Genomic DNA, 25,579 nt, shown 5'->3' on the forward strand with positions numbered 1-25,579 from the left:
AAATGTTGAGTGTTGATCATGCTACTGCCAAGATAACTTCCCATCTAATTGTAGAGATTTAATCTCGTAGCAGGGTCCTCTGTTCAGTCCACACCTATTCACAGAACTAGAGATCCACAGAGAGGGCAAATGGGATTTTAAGTGCTTTTCAAGTTCAAAGCATTTTACTTTTAATATAATACTATGTTTTTAAACTCCTAGCAATTTAAAACTTCTGACTAAATGATATTCTATAGCTGTGTATTGCCTTCCAATGGTTCTCAACCTTCCTAATGCTTTGACCCTTTAATATTTATAGTTCCTCATGTTGTGGTAACTCCTAACCATAAAATTATTTTCATTGCTACTTCATAACTGTAATTTTCTACTGTTATGAATCATAATGTAAATATCTGTGCTTTCTGATAGTCTTAAGTGACCCCTGTGGAAGGGTTGAGACCCATGGGTTGAGAATCACTACTGGAGGAAGTGGCTACTAGGACATTTGCCCTATATATACGGCTCTTTTGTGGCAGCTTTAACTATAGCCTAGAATTGCAGAATGCTGGGGCTGGAAAAGACCTTAAAACTTGACCTCCAGCTTCCTTGTTTTCCAAATGAAGAAACTGAGATCCACCCCCCCCCTCAAAATTAAGTAACTTGCCCCAGGCAAAATTGGAACTCATGTGACTTAATTTTCATCATGATATTCTGCCATTCACTCTCTATGGTCTAGTTTTCAAAGGTTTATACAACTTTTTTTGCTTTGAAGAGCCAGTTCTTGCTATATTCTCTTGGGAGGGTCTTTATGAGAATATTAGATGCAGGCTTCAGAGATGACAATGTTGGAAAAGTATCCCAGGACCTGTGTTCATAATCCAGAGTGCAAGTTTAAAACACAAACAAAACCTGGAGCGGTGCAGTGAGCTCCTAGCCCCAGTGCTAAGGTGGCAGAAGCAGGTGCAGCCATATGGAGCTTGCTGACCATCCAGTCCAGCCAGTAGCTAAATTCCAAGAGACTGAGAGGTCCTGTCTCAAAAAAGGGGGAGGGTGTAGCCATCAAATTGACTCAGAGGATAAGGGTGCCTGCCACCAATCCTGGCCCCAGAAATGACTTCAGCAAGTTGTCCTCTGACCTTAGGCATGTGGACACACAAACACAAAAATAAATATGGTTTCTTTACTTTTTAAAATGATGGATGATACTTAGGGAATAATACCCACTGTCCTCTGGTCTACACACACACAAACACATGCATGTGCATGCATGAACATTTACACACACATACATATGCAAGAGACTATTAGATAAACTATTAGGTAAAATGTTCAAGGCATTCTTATCCACTGAGAACTGTACTTCATAGATTAGAATTGAGAAAGCAAAGAAATATGAGTCAGAAAGAATCAGAGAAAAAATGGGGAGAAGTTGTGAAGAGGAGATCATGATGTACCGAGAGCTAATGGAGGTGTGAACAAAGCAACGAAAACTTCAGAGTAAATACATAAAACAAAATAAATTAGAGAAAAGGAGAGTGAGACAGTCTTACATTTGGATTCATCTGGTTTCAGCCTTCTCTTGTTTTCTTGCTTTCACTGAGTTTTAGAGGAAAGTTCCAAGGTCTGCCCCCCCCAAAATAGAATGTATTGGCTCCCCTACAACCAAGTAACTTTCTAAAAACTCAGTTTTAACCTGTCTTTCTCCTACCCAAGGCAAAACTGAACTAATATAATAGGAAAATAATGGTGTAACTTTATAAGTTATTGAAAATAATATGAATATTTTAAAATTAAATACTTGATCTAGCTAGAAGGTGGTGGTACGTGCCTTTAATCCCAGCACTCAGGAAGCAAGCGCCAGGTGAGTTCCTTCCATATTTCTGAAGCTCTCCCACTGAGCTATAGTTCCAACCTTCCCCCTTCCTTTTCTCCTTTTCAGATTTGGGGACAGGAGCTAAGTTTCCTAAGATAACCTTGAACTCACTCAGAATTACCCAAAGAAGGCCTCCTGTCTCAACCACCATTGTAATTGGGGCCACAGGCCTATGCCAGCAGACTGGATTATAATGCTATTATTAAAGTATTATTTTATTTCAGTGTGTGCATGAGACAGGTGTGTGGAAGTCAGAGGAAAACTTTTGTGGAGTCAGTTTTTCTCCATCTTTCTGTGGGTTCTGGAAATAGAACTCAGGTCTCCAGATATGGGTGGGAAGTGCCCAGAACCTTTTCACCAGCCATATAATGCTATTTTTCATCATAATTATTTTCTCTTCTTTTTGCCTTTTTGAGACAGGGTCTCACAAAACCCAGGCTAGACTCCACTTCACTGTATAGCTGAAGATGATAATCTTGAACCTTCTACCTCCACCTACCAAATGTGATTACTGGTGTATTTCAACACACCCAGGTTTAAATATGTTCAGATCTGATAACAATGTTATCAAGGTATGAAGGGGCATTGCTACTTTTTGTGATATGGACAATCTCTAAGTATATAAGTACAAGTAAGATGCGAGAATACAGTATTAAGTGGCCCAAGTACCACCATGATAAGGTGTGAGGACAAAGCACCCTACAAAGCCTTCTTAATAATGCTGAGAAGGTGAGTGGAAAGGAAGCATGCATCCACGTTGACAGGTGTTAGCACGTGCACGCCAAAAATGCTGCCTCCGCATTGTTACATTTATTACCAAGGACAAAATAATCGTGGATGTGGGCTCTTCAGAAACACGTTCTTTCTGAAAACTGTGACTACATTTACACTTTGGTAAAATGATGAAATCTCAAGCAAGCCTTGGTCCCCTACCCTCCCTGCTTCCTGGCCCTTGACAAGGATGCTCCTCTGTCCTTACTGAACTAACATCACTGGGAAAACTTTTCCAACACCGCCACGATGAGTCCTTGCAACTCCAGCTCCTACAGCACCCGCCATACCTTGCCTCACCCACTGGTGTCTGAGTCACTGAAGATGGGAGATAAGTTTCACTCAGCTTCTAGCCCCGCAGTTGACTCATACTAGATGCTTAGTGAGTAAATGGTAAACAAGCTCAGGAACTATGGGAAAGAGTGTTTTGTTTGTTTCGATGTTTTTATTGTAGTTTTTGAAGGGCATAGCCTTGTGCATGCCAGCCAAGCTCTCAAACACTGAGCCACATCCCTGTTTTTTTGAGACAGGGTCCCACTATGTAGCCCAGGGAGGCCCCTCACTAATACATGATATTTGGCTCGATGTTGGGAGCACAGACATGTACCACCAGACCCATTTAGGAGTGGTAAATCAATAAATTATTGATTTATTTTATGTATATGGATGTTTTGCATGCTTGTACGACTACTGCATGTGGGGGCCAGGAGAGGACATCATATTCCTTGGAACTAGAGTTATAGGTGGTTGTGAGACAACATGTGGATGCTGAGAATGGACCTGGGTCCTCTTAAAGAGCAGTCAGTGCTCTTAACCACTAAGCTGCCTCTCCAGCAATAGAAGTAGTATTTTTAGGGTAGCTGAGTCCTTCTCTAAGGTCATTCATTCAATGAATACTTAAACACACACTACAGTAAATAATAGTAATTTAAAAATCCAATTTTTGACCATAGTGTTTGCTGTATTCCAGGAAAATTATTTTTTAAAAAATATGGGCAGAGCAGATATGGTATATACCTTTATTCCCAGCACTCAGGAGGCAGAGGCAGGTGGATCTCTGTAAGTGTGAGACTAGCTTGGTCTACAGAGTAAGTTCCAATACAGCCAGGACTACATAGAAAAACCCTGTCTCAAAAAAAAGAAAGGAAGGAAGGAAGGAAGGAAGGAAGGAAGGAAGGAAGGAAGGAAGGAAAGAAGGAAGGAAGGAAGGTACATTATATAGTATTAGAGAAAATGACATAAAGCTATTAATTCACTAATGACAAATCAAAATAGATACCCACCATTTACTCTTCTGATCCCCTTCCTTCTTCAATCATATCCCTGCTATTTTTTGTAGTTTTTAAATATAGATTCTGCATCTGAGAGAAAATATGGTATGCTTGTCATTCTGAGTCTGGCTTGTTTCATTTAAGATGGTGACTCCTGGTTCCAAACATTTTCCACTAAGTAATGTAATTCATCCTTCTGTATGGCTGAATAATACTTCATTGTGTGAATATGCATCTTTATCTATTCATCTGCTGGTGGACACCAACTGATTCTTTAACTTGGCCCTGGGAACAGTGCCATGAGTAACACAGCTATATATGCAGGTATCCCCGCTGTGTGTGGCTTTGATTTATTTGGGTATATACCCAGGAGTGATACACCAGGATAATATGAAAATTCTACTTTTTGTTTTTGAGAGAGAGAGAGACCTCCATTGTGATTTCCATAGAGCTTAAACTAAACTACATTCCTGCCAGGAACATAGAAGGTTCCTTTTTCTCTGCATCCTTGTCAGCTTTGTTAGAAATTCTTTTTTGTTTTGTTTTTGTTCTTGTGTTTTCTTGATGATAAGAATTCTGAGTGGGGTAATTTTACAAGATTAATTTTTTATAGTTTTAAATCATGTGTGTGCTTGTGCAACTGTGGAGGGTGGGCCTGTGAGTATTATTTCCCATGGAGGCCAGAGACGTCAGGTCACCTGAAGATGGTGATTGTAGGCAATTGTGAGCCACCTGATGTAGGTGGGAAATGAACTCAGATTTTCTGCAAGAACAGTACATGCCCTCGGGCACTGAGCCATCTCTCCAGCAGCTCAATGCATTTTTAATTCATGTTTCTCTGGCAGCTAAAGCTGTGAACCTCCTTTTCATGTATTTTTCGGCCATTTGTAGTTCACTGAAAACTGCACATACAGTTCCTTTACCCATTTATTGATTAGAATATGAAATACGCTTGATAACTATTTACCTTTGGATATAAGGAACTGAAGCTAGGTCAAATAGGTAAACATCTATCATGTAACAAATACTTTAGGTTGGTTTCATTAAAATTAAGTTTTTCAACTGAGTTTTAATTTCCATCCACTGTAAGTACCTGCTCTCAGATTATATTAAAATTTAGTGCGTTCTTAAGAGCAAAAATTTATAAACACCCCTTAAATGCTACTGTCATTTTCTATAGCTATAACACAATGCCTAAAACTAGATGATTTAGATAAAGGGGTGGGGGACAGAAAGAAAGACACACAGACTTAAAGGTAATAAATACATATGATCTGTAATCATTTGATATTAAAACTCGAGGGGATCCAAAGATTCAAACACACACACACACACACACATGAACCTGAGCTACCTGAAACATTATAACTTACCGAAGCCAGAGGGGCGAAGTTGGGATTACTTCCTCAGAGAGGACAGAGAAGGCTTGCAGGTGATTTTAGAGCAGGATGAAATACTCTTGGGGGAACGTGACCACAGATCAGATGCAGACAAGGAGGCCACACCTGGGATCCCAACACTCCAGCAGCTGAGGCAGGAGGACTATGATTTCTACAGGACCCCATCTCTATAGGGAAAAACAGAGAAGTAAATGATTGAAGGTAATTCTGTTCCTCTTCAGTGGACCCGCCTTCAGGAGACAGAGACTTCAGAGAAGTCTCTTTGGTACTACAGGAGAGGAAGGTGTCAAGAGAACCTTCCAGTAACCACGGGAAGGACCAGAGAGACCTGAGGATGCTGCTTTCATCAAGCCCATCACTGTCACATTAAAGTACATGCAAGAAACTCATTAAATTAGATGGGTATTAAAAGCCAAGGAGGTGGTTTTTGAGGCAGGGCCTTAGGTAGCATCTTACTACATAGCCTCGAACTCCAGACCATTCTTGTAAAAAAAGAAAAACATATATATATATATATATATATATATATATATATATATATATGTATGTATGTATGTATACACACACACACACACATACACACACACAATTTTCTGTACTGTTTTTGTGCTCCTGATTAATAGAGCAACAAGATCTACTAAAGAAATTTCAGGTGATAAAGCTTAAGCCATCTCAAGACTCCAGGTACCTACAGTGGCTGCTAATAAGTGAGCATTTCAACTAATAGCAGGGTCAGGGCACTGTGGTTTGTTCCTTCATAACCCCAGGAGGAGGGCTACATTTCAGCTTAGAAATAAATGAGAATAAACATGTCTTGTTTTTCTCCCCAAAGTCACAGATTTCTCATACTTAGGACTCCATGGCCAACCCTTACCCCGTGACAAAATTCCGGAAGGACATACACATAGAAATACAGAGTAGGGTGAGGGAAAGGGGAAAGCAAATACACGGAGGTTGTTGCAGAAACACCATATTTATGTAATACTCATGCACGAACACAGACAAGCCAGACTTCAGGTCAAAAGCTGCTGCTGCCTTTGGAGGAAACCCACCGAATGTCAGAACCTCTCAGCCTTCTGCCACCCTGCCCCAAACGCCAGGTGGAAATGCCACCTTCTGTCTCCTCCTCTTCTTTACCACTGTAGCAGGGAGGTCACAAACCTTCAGCATCTCATCTACAGGAGGCCACTGGCTTTTCAGTTTAGATAGAACTGGTCCCCAGTATTTCTAGCATCCCCAGTGAACACAAAACTAATCATTCACTAGGGAGCCATATTTTCACTAGAGATTCATATCACTCCTAGCCAGTATTCGCTAGGAGTCAGCCTTTAAAATATTATGAGACAGCATTCTCCTGGTTCCGAATAGCTAACAGTTTGTAAAGAACATAAGCGTGCGTGCTACAGACTCCTGCTTCACATGTATTAAACATTGCAGTGTTCATCAGCATACTGAATGATAGGTGACTTTCAAATGGGAAGGTTTAGAAGGCAGTATTAAGGAGCTGGAGAAATGGCTCAACCATTAAAAGCACTGGCTACTCTTCCAGAGGACTGGGGTTCAGTTCCAGCACCCACATGGACCTCACAACCATCTGTAACTCCAGCTGGAGGGGATCCAGTGCTCTCTTCTGGCCTCCATGAGAACTGCATGCCTGTGGTGCACAGACATACACGCAAACAAAATAAATCTAAAAAACCAAAAAGAAGAAGGTAAGAGGTCTGTTCATTTTATGTGTACAAAGAGCAATCTCTGTCTCCTCACGGGTAACTCTTTGCTTTCCTTAGAATAATGTTGGCTGCCATCTTGGAAGAAGGCTCGTGCATCAACTTCAGGGAAATAGCATTTATTGACAACACACTTTACTTTACACGTAAGTCTAAACCAATAAGATAAATGTGGGGCTCGGGTACAGGTTTTCAACTAGAAAGGAAATCAAAAAGTGAACTTGGATTCTTGTTTGTCATCAAATTCTACTGAAATGTTAATGACACCCTAAGACCGCTAAAAAACTAAACAAAACGGATTTCCTAGTTCCAGTGCCCTGCCCCTTGTCCTGGGTTGACACTCCAGCAGTTTGTCACCAAAATGGTGTCTGGTGCCCTCATGAAAATGTACCACTGAGGAAACACTGCTTCCCAAAACAAATGCAATTTATGAGATTCTAGGCCTAGGGTTCTGTCTACACCATTCATGTTAATAGATTTGACCAAAAAAAAAATAATAATTCTTTTAACTAAGATTCCTTGGGCGACTTGACTTCACTGAAAGTTCAGCTTTCTTTGGAAGCTTCAAGGAAAATCCTTAGATGTCTTGCATTTAAACAATAAACATAAAAGGAAAGTTTGCCACATTATTAAAAAATACTTTAGCTATGTACTGAAATTACAAATCCTGGATTTAAATCGTTAATTATTGCTATTTTATGTGTGTACTTGTTTCTCCTGCAAGTATGTCTGTGCAATACGTGCATGCAGTGTCCTTGGAGGCCATAAAAGGGTGTGGATCCCCTGGAACTGGAGTTGCAGAAGGTTGTGAGCTGCCATGTGGGTGCTGGGAAGTGAACCGTGGTCCTTTGGAAGAGCAGACAGTGTTTTAAGAACTGGATCATCTCTCTAGCCCTAGATTTAAATTTAAACCTAACATACTTGTGTACACACAAACCCTAATAAGCTTAATTTTATGGGCTCCTGAATACTTGTCATGTGATATTCGTAATGGAGGTCAACAGAGCTCATCATCATTGTATAGAGGTGAGGAAGTGAGGAGTGGGGGCAGGTGAAAATCTGTGAGTTGGATGACAACCTGGTTTACAAAGTGAGTTGAAAGGCAGCCAGAGATTTTTAGTAAGACCTTGGAGAGAGAGAGAGAGAGAGAGAGAGAGAGAGAGAGAGAGAGAGAGAGAGAAATAGAGTTCCAAAAGTGAGGGGAAGGGACATGATGAGCTGAACTATATAATTTAACATATTATGTTTCTTTTTTCTCCCTTTAGCTGAAGATGATGGTAAAGTATAAATTTATTTTTCTCTCTTTGCAAATTAGAAGATGCTTGAGACACATCTATTGTCTGCTGGGGAAAACTGTCCATAGAGATGTCCAAGGGGTATTTAATAATTACAGTTACATTAAATTCAGATAATTCTATGGGAGAGCATATTAAAACTTGAATTCCTCGGCTAATTGACTTAGGTTGTTTCTGTCTTACTTCTGCTGATTATAGCACCCTTGCACGGTGCTTGGACATTTCTGTTGTCTGGTTTGTTTTGACACTGGTTGCTATTATGTAGCCTACACTAACCGAGAAGTCACTATATCACCTGGACTGGCCTCAAACTGTGACCCTCCTGCCTTCACCTCTGAGTGTAGCACACTACAGCAGCACACCCAGCAGCATTCTTGTACAACAGCATTAGCACATGTCTCACTGTTTGTTCAGAATAAAATCTTGGGAGCAGAACTGCAGGTTGGCAAATCAAAGCCTCAATGGTCCTTCCATTGAGTTTATAAGTGTACTAGCAAGAGATAATTCCCTAGTCTGGTGTGATGGAATACACCTTTAATCCCAGCATTTTGGGAAGCAGAGATAGGCATATCCCTAAGTTTGAGGCCATCCTGTTCTACAGACCAGATTCCAGGACAGGTAAGTCTATACAGAGAAACAATGTATTAAAAAAATAAATGAGAGAGAGAGAGAGAGAGAGAGAGAGAGAGAGAGAGAGAGAGAGAGAGAGAGAAGGAGAAGGAGGAGGAGGAGGAGGAGGAGGAGGAGGAGGAGGAGGAGGAGGAGGAGGAGGAGGAAGGGAGGGGGAGAGGGAGAGAGAGAGAGAGAGAGATTTCTTTAGGCCGCCAGCTCACAAAAAATAAAATAACCTGGAGACATTGTTAATTATGTAGGCTCGGCCTTAGCTTAGGTTTGTTACTAAATAGTTCTTAATACTTAAGTTAACCCATTTTTATTCACCTATGTGTTGCCACGTGACTCATGACTTTTTATCTCCTCTCCTGCATGTTTGTTCTCTCTGCCTCCAGCTTGCGACTTCACCTTTTTTCCTCCCAGAGCACTCTGACCAAATGTCTGCCTTATACCTCTTGCCTAGCCATTGGGTGTTTGGCATTTTATTAAATGAATCACAGTGGCACTTCTTCACACAGTGTAAAGAAATATTCCACAACAATAGAACAATAGAGCTCGGGAAGGGAGAGAGAAAGAGAGAGAGAGAGAGAGAGAGAGAGAGAGAGAGAGAGAGAGAGAGAGAGAGAGAGAGAGAGAGAGAGAGAGAGAGAAGAGAATTAGCTATTAGGGAAAATAGAGATGGTGGAGTAAAGATCCTGAGAACAAGCTGAAACTGCAGCTGTGAGAGACAGAGCTCAACCGGAAACAAAGGACTGGCAAGTGACAGCCTGTGGTGGCACAGCTCTCATATTTGCATAAGTAGGTTGAGGATTTGGGGTTTTGGTAAATTGATTGTTGTTTTGGTTTGGCTTTTGGTTTATCAATGCAGGGTTTCTCTGTGTAGCCCTGGCTGTCCTGGCACTAGCTCTGTAGACCAGGCACAAACTCATAGAGATCTGCCTGCCTCTGTCTCCCGAGTGCTGGGATTAAGTGTGGGCACCACCGCCTGGAATCTGATTAAGGAATTAAGGTACTAACATTATACTAGTATAACATTATAGTGGTGCTATAATGAAGCACTACTAGGCACAGCTATGAAGGGAAGGGCAGGCAGAAGATCAGCTAGGGAAGAAGTCCCAGAGGAAGGAGACTACAGGGTTTGTGATGTCTAAGAACATGGACAGCAGGAAGGAAATTGTAAGAACACAAAGGAGACTGGCCAGGAAGTAAAATACTCGAACCTTTGGAGGGACAGTAGTTCTGAGTGCAATCAGGAAACCCGGTGTGCTCTTAGGAGCTCAGTGAAGCTCAACAGGGGAACTTGTTCATTGCTGCTTCTAGAGCAGAGGGTTGTGCTGACTCCGCAAACAGAATTACTAGGTGTGCCTGTGGATCTAATAAAACAACTTACCATTAATGATTCAATGTGTGTTATAGGAAACCTGGAATCAGACAACTTTAGCAAGCTTCAGTCTACAACCACAGTAATACGAAATATGAATGACCAAGTTCTCTTCGTTGACAAAAGAAAGCCACCTGTGTTTGAGGACATGCCTGATGCTGACCAACGTGGTACTTTGCCTATTTAAAAACATGATGACCACCCGCTTCTCCCCACTCCATTTACTGCCCACATTTACAAATGTCAGGTCCTGTCCTTAGATGGAAAGTCACAGTAGTAAATGGAATTCCACTTCAGAGAGCACCCTTTTTTTAAGATGGAGCGGGGGGGGGGGGTTAGATGCAATAAAGACACTGGTAGAGGTGACCCCACTCTGAGTCTATGGGAGTATCACCGGTTCCCCTAGATCAATGGTATTCTCCATAGAAGAACCTTCTCATATTGGATCATTCATCCCCACTGGTTATAGCTGAGCATACTGCTGACACCATCAAAACTCAGATGAAAAGTAAAACACAAGCATTTCAAAAGAATATCTCTTCCACCAGAGCATGAGAGTGTCTCTCAAGACATAAGTTCCAAATATCCCAGTTTGGGGCCTAGTTGAATGTATATTCTTGAGAACAAAAAAGAGTCCTATCCTAAATATTTTTCTTAACAAATGCTTTTAATTCTCTATTGGATAATTAACAATTAAACATAGTCTTTAGACTCAGAATAACCTTCTGTTTAGGGATTGGCTTTATTTTTGATTTAAGACAGGATCTCATTATGTACCCCTGGTACATAATCCTGGAATTCACTTTGTAGACCAGGATGACCTAAAACTCACAGAGATCCACCTGCCACTGCCTCCAGAGCGCTGGGATTATAGGTGTCTACATCCACACCTGGCAGGGTTTGTGATATCTTTAACACACTCAAGAAAAATATCAGAAATCAAGAAAAATATCAAAATATCTTTAACACACTCAGAATACTTTACCACACTCATGTTGCCCACCTATGGTTTATACACCCTGTAAGTGTGATTTAAGGGGAGTGTGGCCAGCTGGGCTTCAGGTCTGTTGGCCGTCAGGCCAAACCTTCACTGCACAGTTGTGACTGGCCTATTCTTTGGTTAAATTTCTATAGATGCCAGTTTGGGGGAGGGGAAGTATTCCAATTAATGGTCTCATTTATTAATATGTATTTCAGCTAATGGACCCCAGACCAGACTGATAATATATATGTATAAAGATTCTGAGGGAGGAGGCATGGCTGTGACCCTCTCTGTGAAGAATGAAAAAATGTCTACTCTCTCCTGTAAGGACAAAGACATTGCCTTTAAGGTAAGATTCAGTTTCACTTTGATTTTAGCCATATTAATGGACAAATTATAAACATCAGATATCCTCAGACCAACCTTTTGTCTAGAGCCCAGAGCAGGCACAACCACTGAAGTGGATGAATATGGGGAGCTGTCTACCCCTTCAGTCTAGTGTGATGATACTCGGTGGTCTCATTTTGTCTCTGAGTCTGTCAGAGAGGAAGAGACAGCTGAATGTCTGTATCAAACTGGGTTTCTTGTATCCCAGGCTGACCTCAAACTCAGTATATAGTTGAGGGTGACCTGGAACTTTTAACCCTTCCATTTATATTCCCAGATGCTAGGATTACAGGTGTATGCCCTGTGCCAGGTCTCATGCTCAGGAGCTCCCACTAATGCAGACGTTAACCATTGTTGCTATAGACTAGGTTCTGGTCATATCCAACTTCATTTCCCTGCCATATGGCTAGACTTTGTGGCCAAGGATCACTTCTTATTTAGACCTTAAGACTCACCTTGGTCCTAGATCATGTCCTGAAGTTTAAAGTCTCTGTCTAAGTGGTGGTTTCCCAGGCATAGCTTCAGAAGCAGATGCTAATAAGAGAGCACCTCATTCCACCATCAGTCATGGCCAATACTAGGTTGATAAATACCCAAGAACTATGGCTGTCAATTTAACTAGTTCCATTGAAAGGACACATTCCGAATCTTCTATGTATATTAAGAAGATAGACAAAACCAGTCTCGCTGAACATAATGGACAATGAGGACTACTGAGAACTGAAGAACAATGGCAATGGGTTCTTGATCCTATTGCACATAATGGCTTTGTGGGAGCCCAGGTAGTTTGGATGCTCACCTTAATAGACCTGGATGGAGGTGGGTGGTCCTTGGACCTCCCACAGGGCAGAGAAACCTGCTTGCTCTTTGGGCTGAGGAGGAAGGAAGACTTGATTGGGGGAGGGGGAGGGAATGGGAGGTGGTGGCGGGGAAGAGGCAGAAATCTTTAATAATTAAATAAATTAATTAATAAAAAAAATTATAAAAAAAAAGAAGATAGAATGCATTTTTAATTCTAGAGATTTCTTGGTCCATCCATAGGACCATGGGGATCTTTGCTTCCATGTGGTCAAAATTAATTCCAAACTATCACTTCTATGATTAACGTGGAAGAACCTTGGGCAGTTCTCATATTTTCTAATACATCCTAAAAGGAAAACAAGATGTGAGAATAGGTAAAACCAGGCACTCCTAGCAGTTAACAGCCCCTGTGAGAGAGACTAGTTTCTAGTCAGCTAATTCTGACTAGGACCCTGGTGTCTGGACAAAACATACAGGAATCAGTGCTTGTACTAAACTCAGGGCAGACGGGAGAGACTACTGTGCACTCTTATGCTTGGAAAGCAGAGTCAGGGGCCACAGACTGAGTCTGTGCAGCTGGGGTATTGGGGAACCCAAGACTCAGCTGAAGAACAGCTGCTGGTCTAATCACACTACCATGTAGTATCAGGTTCACAGAAAGAAGGTATAGTAATAAGTGCGGCGGGGCTGTGTTCCAGCCGCCCCAGCTCCCGCATTTCTAGCTTATGCCCTGAAATAATTACACGGAAACTGTATTCTTTTAAACACTGCCTGGCCCATTAGTTCCAGCCTCTTATTGGCTAATTCTTACATATTGATCTAACCCATTTCTAATATTCTGTGTAGCACCACGAGCTGGTGATGGAGGTGGTTCTTGTATTTTATCTGTTGCTTTCATTGGTTAACTAATAAAGAAAACTGCCTTAGCCCATTTGATAGGCCAAACCTTAGGTGGGTGGAGTAAACAGAAGAGAATGCTGAGAGAAAGAAGCTGAGTGAGGAGTCGCCATGATTCTCCCATTCCAGACAGACACAGGTTAAGATCTTTCCTGGTAAGCCAGCTCGTGGAACTACACAGAATATTAGAAATGGGTTAGATCAATATGTAAGAGCTAGCCAATAAGAGGCTGGAACTAATGGGCCAGGCAGTGATTAAAAGAATACAGTTTCCGTGTAATTATTTCGGGGCATAAGCTAGCCATGCGGGCGGCCGGGTGCCTGGGACACAGCCCCCGCCGCTCTTATTACAACAAGCTGGCTTACCAGGAAAGATCTTAACCTGCGTCTGTCTGGAGTGGGAGAATCATGGCGACTGCCTGCCTTGGCTTCTTTCTCCCAGCATTCTGTTCTGTCTACTCCGCCTACCTGATTTTCTGTCCTATCAGGCCAAGCAGTTTTCTTTATTAGCTAACCAATAAAGGCAACAGATAAGATACAAGACACACCTCCATCAAGAAGGAGCTGAGATTCGGACACCTCCTGCATCTCTCATGATGATTAAGAAACTAGAGCTACTGAGCCAAAGGGGGAGCCCGTCAGTGTGTTAGCCAAGGACAACGAAAGAAGACAGGAACTGAAACTAGCCTGATGAGATGGTCATCTCTGCTAGAACTTCTCTTCATCATTAGCATACCTGGACTCCCTTAGTGGAAGAGAAGAGAAGGAAGCTCTGGGCATGGGGGAACCAGGAGGCCTGTGTGTTGATGAGGATGCCAGGTGGAAAAGGTCAGAACAGACAGGAAAATAAGAAGTTAGGAATTAAATAGAAGCAGTCAGTACTCCTACCTTTAGAGAGTTTTTTCTTAACTTCTGAAAAACATAAAGCTGCTTCAGGTCTGTTTAATAATACACTTCTAAATAAAGTGCACATATTAAAACTGTTAAAGGCATTTTTTAAAAATTTCATTTTCTGTATGCACAACTGTGTATACGTGTGTTTCTTTGGAGGCCAGAATAGTGCTAGAGTTTGGGTATTTGTGAGCTTCCCCATGAGGGTGTAAGAGCCAAATACCAGACTCTGAGAGACCAGAGCAGGAAGCTATCGCTAAAGGCTCAGTTCTTATACCCTTACAAAGAGTTTAATGTTGGATGGTGCACATCCCTTTCTGTTCAACACTTGAGAGTCAGAGGCAGGCAGACCTTTGTAAGTTTGAAGCTACCCAGATCTAAGTGAGTTCCCGGACAACCAGGACTGTTAGACCGAAAAATCCTGTCTCAAAAAACAAACTAAAACAAAAATTATATAATGTGTGTTTTCTCCACAGGAAATGGATCCACCTGAATATATCGATGGTACTAAAAGTGATCTCATATTCTTTCTGAGAGGTGTTCCAGGACACAATAAGATGCAATTTGAATCTTCACTATACAAAAGACACTTTCTAGCTTGCGAGAAGGAAGATGAATTTTACAAGCTCATACTGAAGGAAAAGAGTGAAAATGGGGATAAATCTTTAATGTTCACTATTACTTACTTACCTTAAAGCTTTTTTGTGTACCAGAAAGATGACTAGATTACATGAGCCTTATGATAATCCATTCTGTGTTGCCATAGCAAAATACCTCAGGCTGCATAATTTATAAAGCAAACAGGTTCATTTGTCTCACATGTCTAGTCCAATTCCTACGTCCTGGGTCCTGGTGAATGGCCCTGGCTGCATTACAACATACAAGATAAAAGGAAAGGAATCAGCTGCATGTGAATTAGCACGTGGGTGAGCCTCACTTCATAGCAACTCATTCTTGAGAGAGCTTCAGCCCTTGCCAATGCTGGAAGCCTCAGGAGCTGTTCACCTCTCACCTCTTAAATACATCACCACCTCAATACGGTTATACGGGCGATCAAATTTCCAGCAAATCTATTCATGTGACAATGAAATAAATACTAATAATGACCTCAACATGCCATTAAAGTATAGTAATAATTATGATATTTTTAAGGTAGCACTTATGGGGTAGAGAAATGGTTCAGTGATTAAGAGCACTTGCTACTCTTCCAGAGGGAAATACACACACACACACACACACACACACACACACATATGCATGCAGTGGGGTTTTTTTTTCCCATGGGTGTTATGTCCCTGGAACTGAAATTAACAGGCAGTTGTGAGCTGCCATGTGGGAATTGAACCCAGGTCCTCTGGAAGATCAGTCAGTCCTGTTAACCACTGAGCCATCTCTCCAGAGGTCTCTTGTATATATGATAGGGTATGCACATGTCACCCTGAGTGAGGGGAGTCAGTTCTATCCTTCCATCTTTGTGTGGGTTTCAGGTTCCAGGTTCCAGGACTCTGTAGTGGGAGCTGCAGGCTGTGTTCCAGCCTCCCCAGCTCCTGGTAGCCTGGCTAGCTTATGCCCCGAAATAACAACACACAAACTGTATTCTTTTAAACACTGCATGGCCCATTAGCTCTAGCCCTTACTGGCTAATTCTCATATCCCGATCAACCCATCTCTAATAATTTGTGTAGCACCAGTCTTACCGGGAAAGATTCAGCATGTCTGACCTGGCAGCTGGCTGCATCGCGTCTGCTCTAGAGCACAGCGGCATGGCGTCTGTCTCTGAGAGGAGCTGCCCTGCATCTGAGCTCACTTCCTCTTCCTCCCAGCATTCTGTTCTCTTTACTCCACCCACCTATGTTCTAACCTATGAGGGCCAAGCAGTTTCTTTTTTAATTAACCAATGATCTTCCTCCATCAGGACTCAAACTCAGATCGTGAGGCTTGCATAGCAAGTGCCCTTATCTGTTGTGTCATCTCGCTGACTGCATTATGTGCTGTCTTAGCCATTACAATTTTATTTCACTGAGAGAAGTTGAAACAAATCAACATTAGTAGGCAGGTCACACTCTCTGTGACCCCAGCTCCAGCATCTCTTACACCTTCTGGTTCTCCTCTCTTTCTCTCTCTCTCTCTCTCTCTCTCTCTCTCTCTCTCTCACACACACACACACACACACACACACACACACAGACACACACATATTTAAAAATAAAATCTAAGCAGAGAACACATCTAACAGCAACTTTATTTTATCATCCCTGGTCATGACTCTCTGTTCTGTTTGCAGTTAGGCCTGAAGGACTGAATTCTGACCTCTTTGCTGTCTTTCAATCATTTCCTTGACACTGAATCTGAGTCTCACTATGGCCTTGAACACATTCTTCTGCCTGACACCCCCACAGCAGGTTTTATGTGCAGGGACCACATGTTTTCTGGACAGTTTTGTTCTCTCTTGCTTCTCATCGGTTTCCTGATGGTTGATACCTATAGAGTAGGGTGGAGACCATGAGAGAGTCTGAATTTCAGAGTCAGACAACCCCTTAAAGAGTGGGGTGCAGTGCTGTGATGGAGACTGGATTTGGGGGTCAGACACACTCATTTTGAATCTCATCCCAAAACCTAAGAACCAAAATGGACAAGAGATATGGACATGGATATACTCTTTCTGGGGGCTCAGTGGACAGACATTCACACTGGAAACCACAGAAATGTCTCCTCCATAGGGTAGCTGTGTGGATCACATGACACAAAATGGCATACAGCACTGGAGTACTTGACACTTCTCCATGTGTCCACCACTCACTTCCACCTCGCCTCCTCACTCACACATTCACGTCTCAGACATGAGGCCTTTCCCTCCCCCCCGTATGCACTCCCCACCCCCACCCCCCACACAACATTTTGGGTCATTCCTATTCCTGCAGACACTCTCTCCTCTGAAGGAGCAGCACTTCGTGTTTCTGCTCTTTCTCCTGGCTCTTAGACATCAGTTGCTTCTTTTCTTCCCATCTTCTCTCAACACATGGGCTTTATAATATGAGGAGAAAATGTAACCTCATAAAGCCTATTCCATATTCCTTGTTGGTTTTTCCAATTCTCACCCCCTGATTGCTGCACAAGAGAATTCTAATTTACCTAGTGCACAGAAACAGCTGCTCACAACTGGAAACCTTGTTTCTGTACTGACAGTTTTCAACCCAAAAGCTGGCGGGGCTGTAGTCACAGCTTCAAGCAGCCTCAAAATTTCCTCCAGTGGTGTCTGAGCTGTTGGCTCATGGCTGGGCCTCTCACTCTCAAGGTGGGCTTTTTGGGGGAGGGTGGATGTTTTTGTATTTTGTTTTTACTGGGATCTATATTCAGTGTATTCTACAGAGCTCAGATCTGAAGACTAGAAAATAAAAACAATAAAGGGCATAAGCACTGAAAAAAAACTCAAGCTTGAGACAAGAGACCATGAGGCTCAACCAGTCCAAAGCAGGTCTACACTGGAGGCATTTCTCCCTCCTCTTCCCCACCCATTGCTTTCTCCCTTTTCTTTGGAACACTTTCTTTTTCATGTTCTGTATTAGTTAGGGATCTCTAGAGGAACAGAACTGGTGGAATAGGCATGTACAACACACACACACACGACTTATTAGAGTGGCAGGTAGGTTGTGGTTCAGCATGTCCAACAATGGCTATATACCAAGAAAGTCCAAGAACCCAGATGTTGCTCAATCCACGATGCTGGAGAGCTCAGCTAACATTTACTATACACCAGGATCCCAAAGGAGTAAGCTCTAAAGCCTGTGAAGGGATGGACTTACCAGAGAGAATAAGAGTGAACAGGCAAAAGAGAGGAAGCCTTCTTCTTCCAGGTCCTTTATACAGGCTACCACTAGAGGTATGGCTCAGATTAAAGGTGGGTCTTACCAACTCAAAAGATCGGGATTAAGGTATATCTTCTCATCTCAGAATAGCTGAATTAAACATGGGTCTTTCCCATTACAAATGATTTAATTAAGAAAAATTTCCTCGCCCTTTGTCCCTGGCTCATTGGGCTACCAGGCGTCCCTGTGTAGGTGCTGAGAAGTTCCATCTGGATGGGTGAGTGTGTGCTATCCTGGGGCAGACTGTCCCGGAAGAGAGCACAAACCCCCCTCCCCCAGCTCCTGCTGCAGAGCTTTCTTTCCTACACACGCCCCCCCCCAAGCCTGCCTTGTCTCCAAGGTCCTTTGCTGAGGAACAGCTTCCTGCTCCTACACTAAGGCTACTCATTCAGAGTGGTGAGTGCCTGCCTACCGGGCAGGCCTCAAGAATCCCCGAAAGGGAGTGCAGGCACTTCCAGCTTGTACTGCTGGGTCGCCTGTGTTCTACTTGACCCCGTCCTACCCCCCACATTCGCCCTTTTGTCCGCCGGTCATTGGACTACCAGGCGTCCATGTTTTGGTGTTGAGGAGTCCATCTGGAAGGGAACAGTTCCTGCCCCTACACTGAGGAGATACACCCAGGGAGTTAGTCACAGCAAAGACTAGACCAAGACACCAGGCCTCTCCTGGCTCCATTTGAAGGAAGAGATGGGCAGGCACCAATGCAAGAATTCCTCCAACAACCTGAAAGGCAACGTGACATCACCAGAATCCAGGAATCCCGAAATAAGAAGAATTGTACACCCTATTCCAGAAGAATTAGAAGAATTCGACTCAAAAGTGAATTATATGAAAATAATAGAGGACCTTAAACAGGAGGTGAAAAACTACCATAATCAATTAGAGATTACAAACAAAAAGGTAGAGGAAATGAATAAATCTCTCAAAGATACCCAAGAAAACCAAGAGAAACAAGAAAAAGCAATCAAACAAGTAAGGGAAACGGTTCAAGACTTGAAGAATGAAATGGAAGTAATGAAGAAAACACAAACCAAGGGAAGGATGGAGATTGGAAATTTGGATAAACGAACAGGAACTACAGAGACAAGTACTACCAACAGATTACAAGAGATAAAAGAAAGAATCTCAGACACTGAAGATACCATAGAGAAAATAAACACACTGATCAAAGAAAACAGCAAAACCAACAAATTCTCATCACTAAACATTCAGGAAATCTGGGACACAATAAAAAGACCAAACCTAAGAATAATAGGGATAGAAGAAGGAGAAGAAGTACAGCTCAACCGTCCAGAAAATATATCTAATAAAATTATAGAAGAAAACTTTCCCAACCTTAAGAAAGATATTCCTTTGAAGGTCCAAGAAGCATACAGAACACCGAATAGACTTGATCAAAAAAAAAATCTCCTCATCATATAATAATCAAAATACAAAACATACAGAATAAAGAAAGAATATTAAGAGCTGCAAAGGAAAAAGGTCAAGTTACTTATAAAGGTAAACCTATCAGACTTACACCTGACTTCTCTATGGAAACCATGAAAGCCAGAAGGTCCTGGATAGATGTACTGCAGAAACTAAGAGACCATGGATGCAAGCCCAGACTACTATACCCAGCCAAGCTTTCGTTCACTATAAATGGAGAAAACAAAATTTTCCAGGATGAAAACAAATTTAAACAATACATAGCCACAAATCCAGCCTTACAGAAAGTAATTGAAGGAAAATCACAACCCAAGGAGTCCAACAATGCCCATAATAACTCAGACATCTAATGACCCTTCACCAGCACAACTTGAAGAAGGGAAACACACAAACTCTACTACCAAAGAAAGAAAGAAAGAAAGAAAGAAAGAAAGAAAGAAAGAAAGAAAGAAAGAAAGAAAGAAAGAAGAAAGACCGGAGTTAACAACCACTGGTCATTAATATCACTTAATATCAATGGACTCAACTCACCTATAAAGAGGCACAGGCTAAGAGATTGGATACAAAAACAGGATCCAACATTCTGCTGTTTACGAGAAACACACCTCAACCACAAAGACAGACATCTACTCAGAGTAAAGGGCTGGGAATAGTTTTATCAAGCAAACGGACCTAAGAAACAAGCAGGTGCGACCATACTAATTTCTAGCAAAGTTGACTTCAAACTAAAATCAATCAGAAGAGATGGAGAGGGACATTTTTTACTCATAACAGGAACAATTCATCAGGATGAAGTCTCAATCCTGAATATATATGCCCCTAATATAAAAGCACCCCCTTAAGTAAAAGAAACATTACTAAACTCAAGGCAGTCATCAAACCACACACACTAATAGTAAGAGATTTCAACACTCCTCTCTCACCAATGGACAGGTCAATCAGACAGAAACCTAACAGAGAAATAAGAGGATTAAGGGAGGTAATGAATCAAATGGACTTAACAGACATCTATAGAACATTCCACCCAAATAGGAAAGAATATACCTTCTTCTCTGCAGCTCATAGAACCTTCTCGAAAATAGACCACATACTCGGTAACAAAGCAAACTTACACAGTTACAAAAAATATTAGTAACCACCTGTGTCTTATCAGATCACCATGGATTAAAGTTAGAATTCAACAATGATGCTACCCCCAGAAAGCCTACAAACTCATGGAAACTGGACAGTCAACTACTGAAGCACACCTGGATCAAGGAAGAAATAAAGAAAGAAATTAAAGTCTTTCTTGAATTCAATGAAAATGAAGACTCAACATACTCAAACCTATGGGACACTATGAAAGCAGTGCTAAGAGGAAAGTTCATAGCACCAAGTGCCCACTTAAAGAAAACGGAGAAAGCACACATTGGAGACTTAACACCCCGCCTGAAAGCTCTAGAAAAAAAAGAAGCAGACTCACCTAGGAAGAGTAGAAGACTGGAAATAATCAAACTGAGGGCTGAAATCAACAAAATAGAAACACAGAAAACAATCCAAAGAATCAATGAAACAAAAAGCTGGTTCTTGGAGAAAATCAACAAGATTGATAAACCCCTATCCAAACTAATCAAACGGCGGAGAGAGAATACGCAAATTAACAAGATCAGAAATGAAAAGGGAGACATAACCACAGACACAGAGGAAATTCAGAGAATCATTAGATCTTACTACAAAAGCCTGTATGCCACAAAATTGGAAAATGTAAAAGAAATGGACACTTTTTTAGATAAGAACCATATACCAAAGTTAAACCAGGACCAGGTGAACAATCTAAATAGACCTGTTAGTCACGAAGAATTAGAAGTTGTTATAAAAAAAACCTCCCTACCAAAAAAAGCCCAGGTCCAGACGGCTTCAATGCAGAATCTACCAGAACTTCCAAGAAGACCTAATACCTATACTCCTAATGTATTTCACAATATAGAAACAGAGAAGTCATTGCCAAATTCCTTTTATGAAGTTGCAGTTACTCTGATACCAAAACCACACAAAGACACAACCAAGAAAGAGAACTACAGGCCAATCTCACTCATGAACATCGATGCGAAAATCCTCAATAAAATACTGGCAAACCAAATCCAAGAACACATTAGAAAAATTATCCATTATAATCAAGTAGGCTTCATCCCAGAGATGCAGGGCTGGTTCAACATATGAAAATCTATCAATGTAATCCATCATATAAATAAACTGAAAGATAAAAACCATATGATCATTTCATTAGATGCTGAAAAAGCATTTGACAAAATTCAACATCCCTTTATGATAAAGGTCTTAGAGAGATTAGGGATACAATGGTCGTACCTAACTATAATAAAAGCTATTTATAGCAAGCCAACAGCTAACATCAAATTAAATGGAGAGAAACTCAAAGCTATTCCACTAAAATCAGGAACATGACAAGGCTGTCCACTCTCTCCATACCTCTTCAATATAGTGCTTGAAATTCTAGTGATAGCAATAAGACAACATAAGGGGATCAAAGGGATTCAAATTGGAAAGGAAGAAGTTAAACTTTCACTATTTGCAGATGATATGATAGTGTACATAAGCGACCCCAAAAATTCCAGCAAAGAACTCCTACAGCTGAGAAACACCTTTAGTAGTGTGGCAGGATACAAGATCAATTCCAAAATATCAGTTGCCCTCCTATACACAAAGGATAAGGAAGCAGAGAGGGAAATTAGAGAAGCATCACCCTTCACGATAGCCACAAATAGCATAAAATATCTTGGAGTAACTCTAACCAAGGAAATGAAGGATCTATTTGACAAGAACTTTAAGTCTTTGAAGAAAGAAATTGAGGAGGATACCAGAAAATGGAAGGATCTCCCTTGCTCTTGGATTGGGAGGATCAACATAGTAAAAATGGCAATTCTACCAAGGGCAATTTATAGATTCAATGCAATCCCCATTAAAATCCCATCAAAATTCTTCACAGATCTTGAGAGGACATTAATCAACTTTATATGGAAAAACAAAAAACCCAGGATAGCCAAAACATTCTTATATAATAAAGGATCGTCTGGAGTCATTACCATCCCTGACTTCAAACTCTATTACAGAGCTTCAGTATTGAAAACAGCTTGGTATTGGCATAAAAACAGAGAAGTCGATCAATGGAACCGAGTAGAAGACCCTGATTTTAACCCACAAACCTATGAACACCTGATTTTTGATAAAGGAGCTAAAAGTATTCAATGGTAGAAAGAAAGCATCTTCAACAGATGGTGCTGGCAGAACTGGTTGTCAACCTGTAGAAGAATGAAATAGATCCATATCTATCACCATGCACAAAACTCAAGTCCAAATGGATTAAAGACCTCAATATCAGTCTGAACACACTGAACCTGATAGAAGAACAGGTGGGAAGTACTCTACAACATATGAGTACAGGAGATCACTTCCTACGTATATCCCCAGCATCACAGACATTAAGGACAACATTAAATAAATGGGACCTCCTGAAACTAAGAAGCTTCTGTAAAGCAAAGGACACTGTCACTAAGACAAAAAGGCAACCCACCGACTGGGAGAAGATCTTCACCAACCCTGCAACAGACAAAGGTCTGATCTTCAAAATATATAAAGAACTCAAGAAACTAGACTTTAAAATGCTAATTAACCCAATTAAAAAATGGGGCACTGAACTGAACAGAGAATTCTCAACAGAAGAAATTCAAATGGCCAAAAGACACTTAAGGTCATGCTCAACCTCCTTAGCGATAAGGGAAATGCAAATTAAAATAACTTTGAGATACCATCTTACACCTGTCAGAATGCCTAAAATCAAAAACACCAATGATAGCCTTTGCTGGAGAGGTTGTGGAGTAAGGGGCACACTCATCCATTGCTGGTGGGAATGCAAACTTGTGCAACCACTTTGGAAATCAGTGTGGCGATTTCTCAGGAAATTTGGGATCAACCTACCCCAAGATCCAGTAATACCACTCTTGGGAATATACCCAAGAGATGCCCTATCATATGACAGAAGTATCTGTTCAACTATGTTCATAGCAGCATTGTTTGTAATAGCCAGAACCTGGAAACAACCTAGATGCCCTTCAATGGAAGAATGGATGAAGAAAGTGTGGAATATATACATATTAGAGTACTACTCAGCAGTAAAAAACAATGACTTCTCGAATTTTGCATGCAAATGGATGGAAATAGAAAACACTATCCTGAGTGAGGTATCCCAGACCCAAAAAGAGAAACATGGGATGTACTCACTCATAATTGGTTTCTAGCCATAAATAAAGGACATTGAGCATATAATTTGTGATCCTAGAGAAGCTAAATAAGAAAGTGAACCCAAAGAAAAACGTATAGTCATCCGCCTGGATAGGGGAAGTAGACAAGATTGCCGGGCAAAAACTGGGAACTTGCGGGTGAGGTGGCATGGGGCTAAGGGGAAATGGGGTGAGAAACGTGAGAAGGGGAGAATGGGAGGAGCTTGGGGGAATGGGATGGTTGGGATATAGGAAGGGTGGATATGGGAGCAGCGAAATATATATCCTAACTAAGGGAGCCATCTTAGGGTTGGCAAGAGACTTGACTCTAGAGGGGCTCGCAGGTGTCCAGGGAGATGTCCCCAGCTGGTACCTTGGGCAACTGAGGAGAGGGAACCTGAAATGACCCTATCATATACTGATGAATATCTTGCATATCACCTTAGAACCTTCATCTGGCAATGGATCGAGATAGAGACAGAGTCCCAATTTGGACCAACGGACTGAGCTCTTAAGGTCCAAATGAGGAGCAGAAGGAGGGAGAACATGAGCAAGGAAGTCAGGACCACGAGGGGTGCACCCACCCACTGTGACAGTGGAACTGATCTATTGGGAGCCCACCAAGGCCAGCTGGACTGGGACTGAATAAGCATGGGTTGAAACTGGACTCTCTGAACATGGCAGACAATGAAGGCTGATGAGAAGCCAAGGACAACGGCACGAGGTTTCGATCCTAATACATGAACTGGCTTTGTGGGAGCTTAGCCTGTTTGGATGCTCACCTTCCTGGACCTAGATAGAAGTGTGAGGACCTTGGTCTTCCCGCAGGGCAGGGAATTTGGACTGCTCTTCAGTATCGAGAGGGAGGGGGAATGGAGTGGGGGGAGGAGAAGAGGAGTGGGGATAGGGGGAGGGGAGTGGGGGAGGGGGCAATATGTGGGAGGAGGGGGAGGGAAATGGGAAACGGGGAGGAGGCAGAAATTTTAATTAAAAAAGAATTTAAAAAAAAGAAAAAAAAGAAAAATTTCCTCACAGGTGTAGTCACTTTGGGCTTTTGTTAATTCCACATATTCTCAAGTTGACAACCAAGAATATCCATACGGACTCTTACACTGAAGAACGGTCTGCACAAAGTTTCTGAAATTGTTAATTCACTTTGCTGTAGCTTTTTGATTTAAGAAAAAGTAAGAATTTTCTCAGAAAGTTCTCAGATGTCACGCCCTGAACACAATATATTTTCAAGATTTTAATTTCTAATATATGTACACGCATGGGAGACCATATATGTGAGTGCACTGCCCATGGAAGGCAGAGAAGGGCATCGGGTCCCCTGGAGCTGGAGTCCACCAGTTTTTGTGAGGCACCTGATATGGCTGCCGGGAACTGAGCTCAGTTCTCTGCGAGAGCAGGAGCACTCTTACCTGCTGGGCTGTCTCCACCCCACCATGTGTCCAGTGTCAGAAGCACACAATACTTTTAATATCAGGGCAGGAGAGATGGCTCAGCAGTTAAGAGTGCTTCCTGCTCTTCCAGAGAACCTGATTTCAGTTCTCAGTACCCACATCAGGTAACTCACAACTGCCTGTTAACTTCAGGTCCTGGAGATCTGGTACCCTCTTCTGGCCTCTGTGTACATCTGGAGACACACACACACACACCAAAAAATTAAAAGTAAAATAAACCTTTAAAAAATTAATCCCATAAGCAAACATAGAAACAAAGATGTAGCTACACTAATGGAATA

General features: G+C 41.8%; 1 protein-coding gene across 1 annotated transcript in view; it reads left to right on the plus strand.

Moving 5' to 3' along the window:
• LOC130872819 (interleukin-18-like) overlaps positions 1–15,337 on the plus strand; it is a 27,937-nt gene extending 12,600 nt beyond the window's left edge. Inside the window, exons 4-8 of the mRNA XM_057767097.1 lie at positions 7,082–7,167; positions 8,287–8,298; positions 10,345–10,479; positions 11,507–11,640; positions 14,744–15,337. Coding sequence (XP_057623080.1) covers positions 7,086–7,167; positions 8,287–8,298; positions 10,345–10,479; positions 11,507–11,640; positions 14,744–14,962 — 582 coding nt within the window. The 5' untranslated portion in view covers positions 7,082–7,085 and the 3' untranslated portion in view covers positions 14,963–15,337. The remainder of the gene's footprint in view (positions 1–7,081; positions 7,168–8,286; positions 8,299–10,344; positions 10,480–11,506; positions 11,641–14,743) is intronic.
• The last annotated feature ends 10,242 nt before the right edge of the window (positions 15,338–25,579 follow it).

The sequence above is a fragment of the Chionomys nivalis genome, chromosome 4, assembly GCF_950005125.1.
Source record: "Chionomys nivalis chromosome 4, mChiNiv1.1, whole genome shotgun sequence".
NCBI classification, from domain to species: domain Eukaryota; kingdom Metazoa; phylum Chordata; class Mammalia; order Rodentia; family Cricetidae; genus Chionomys; species Chionomys nivalis.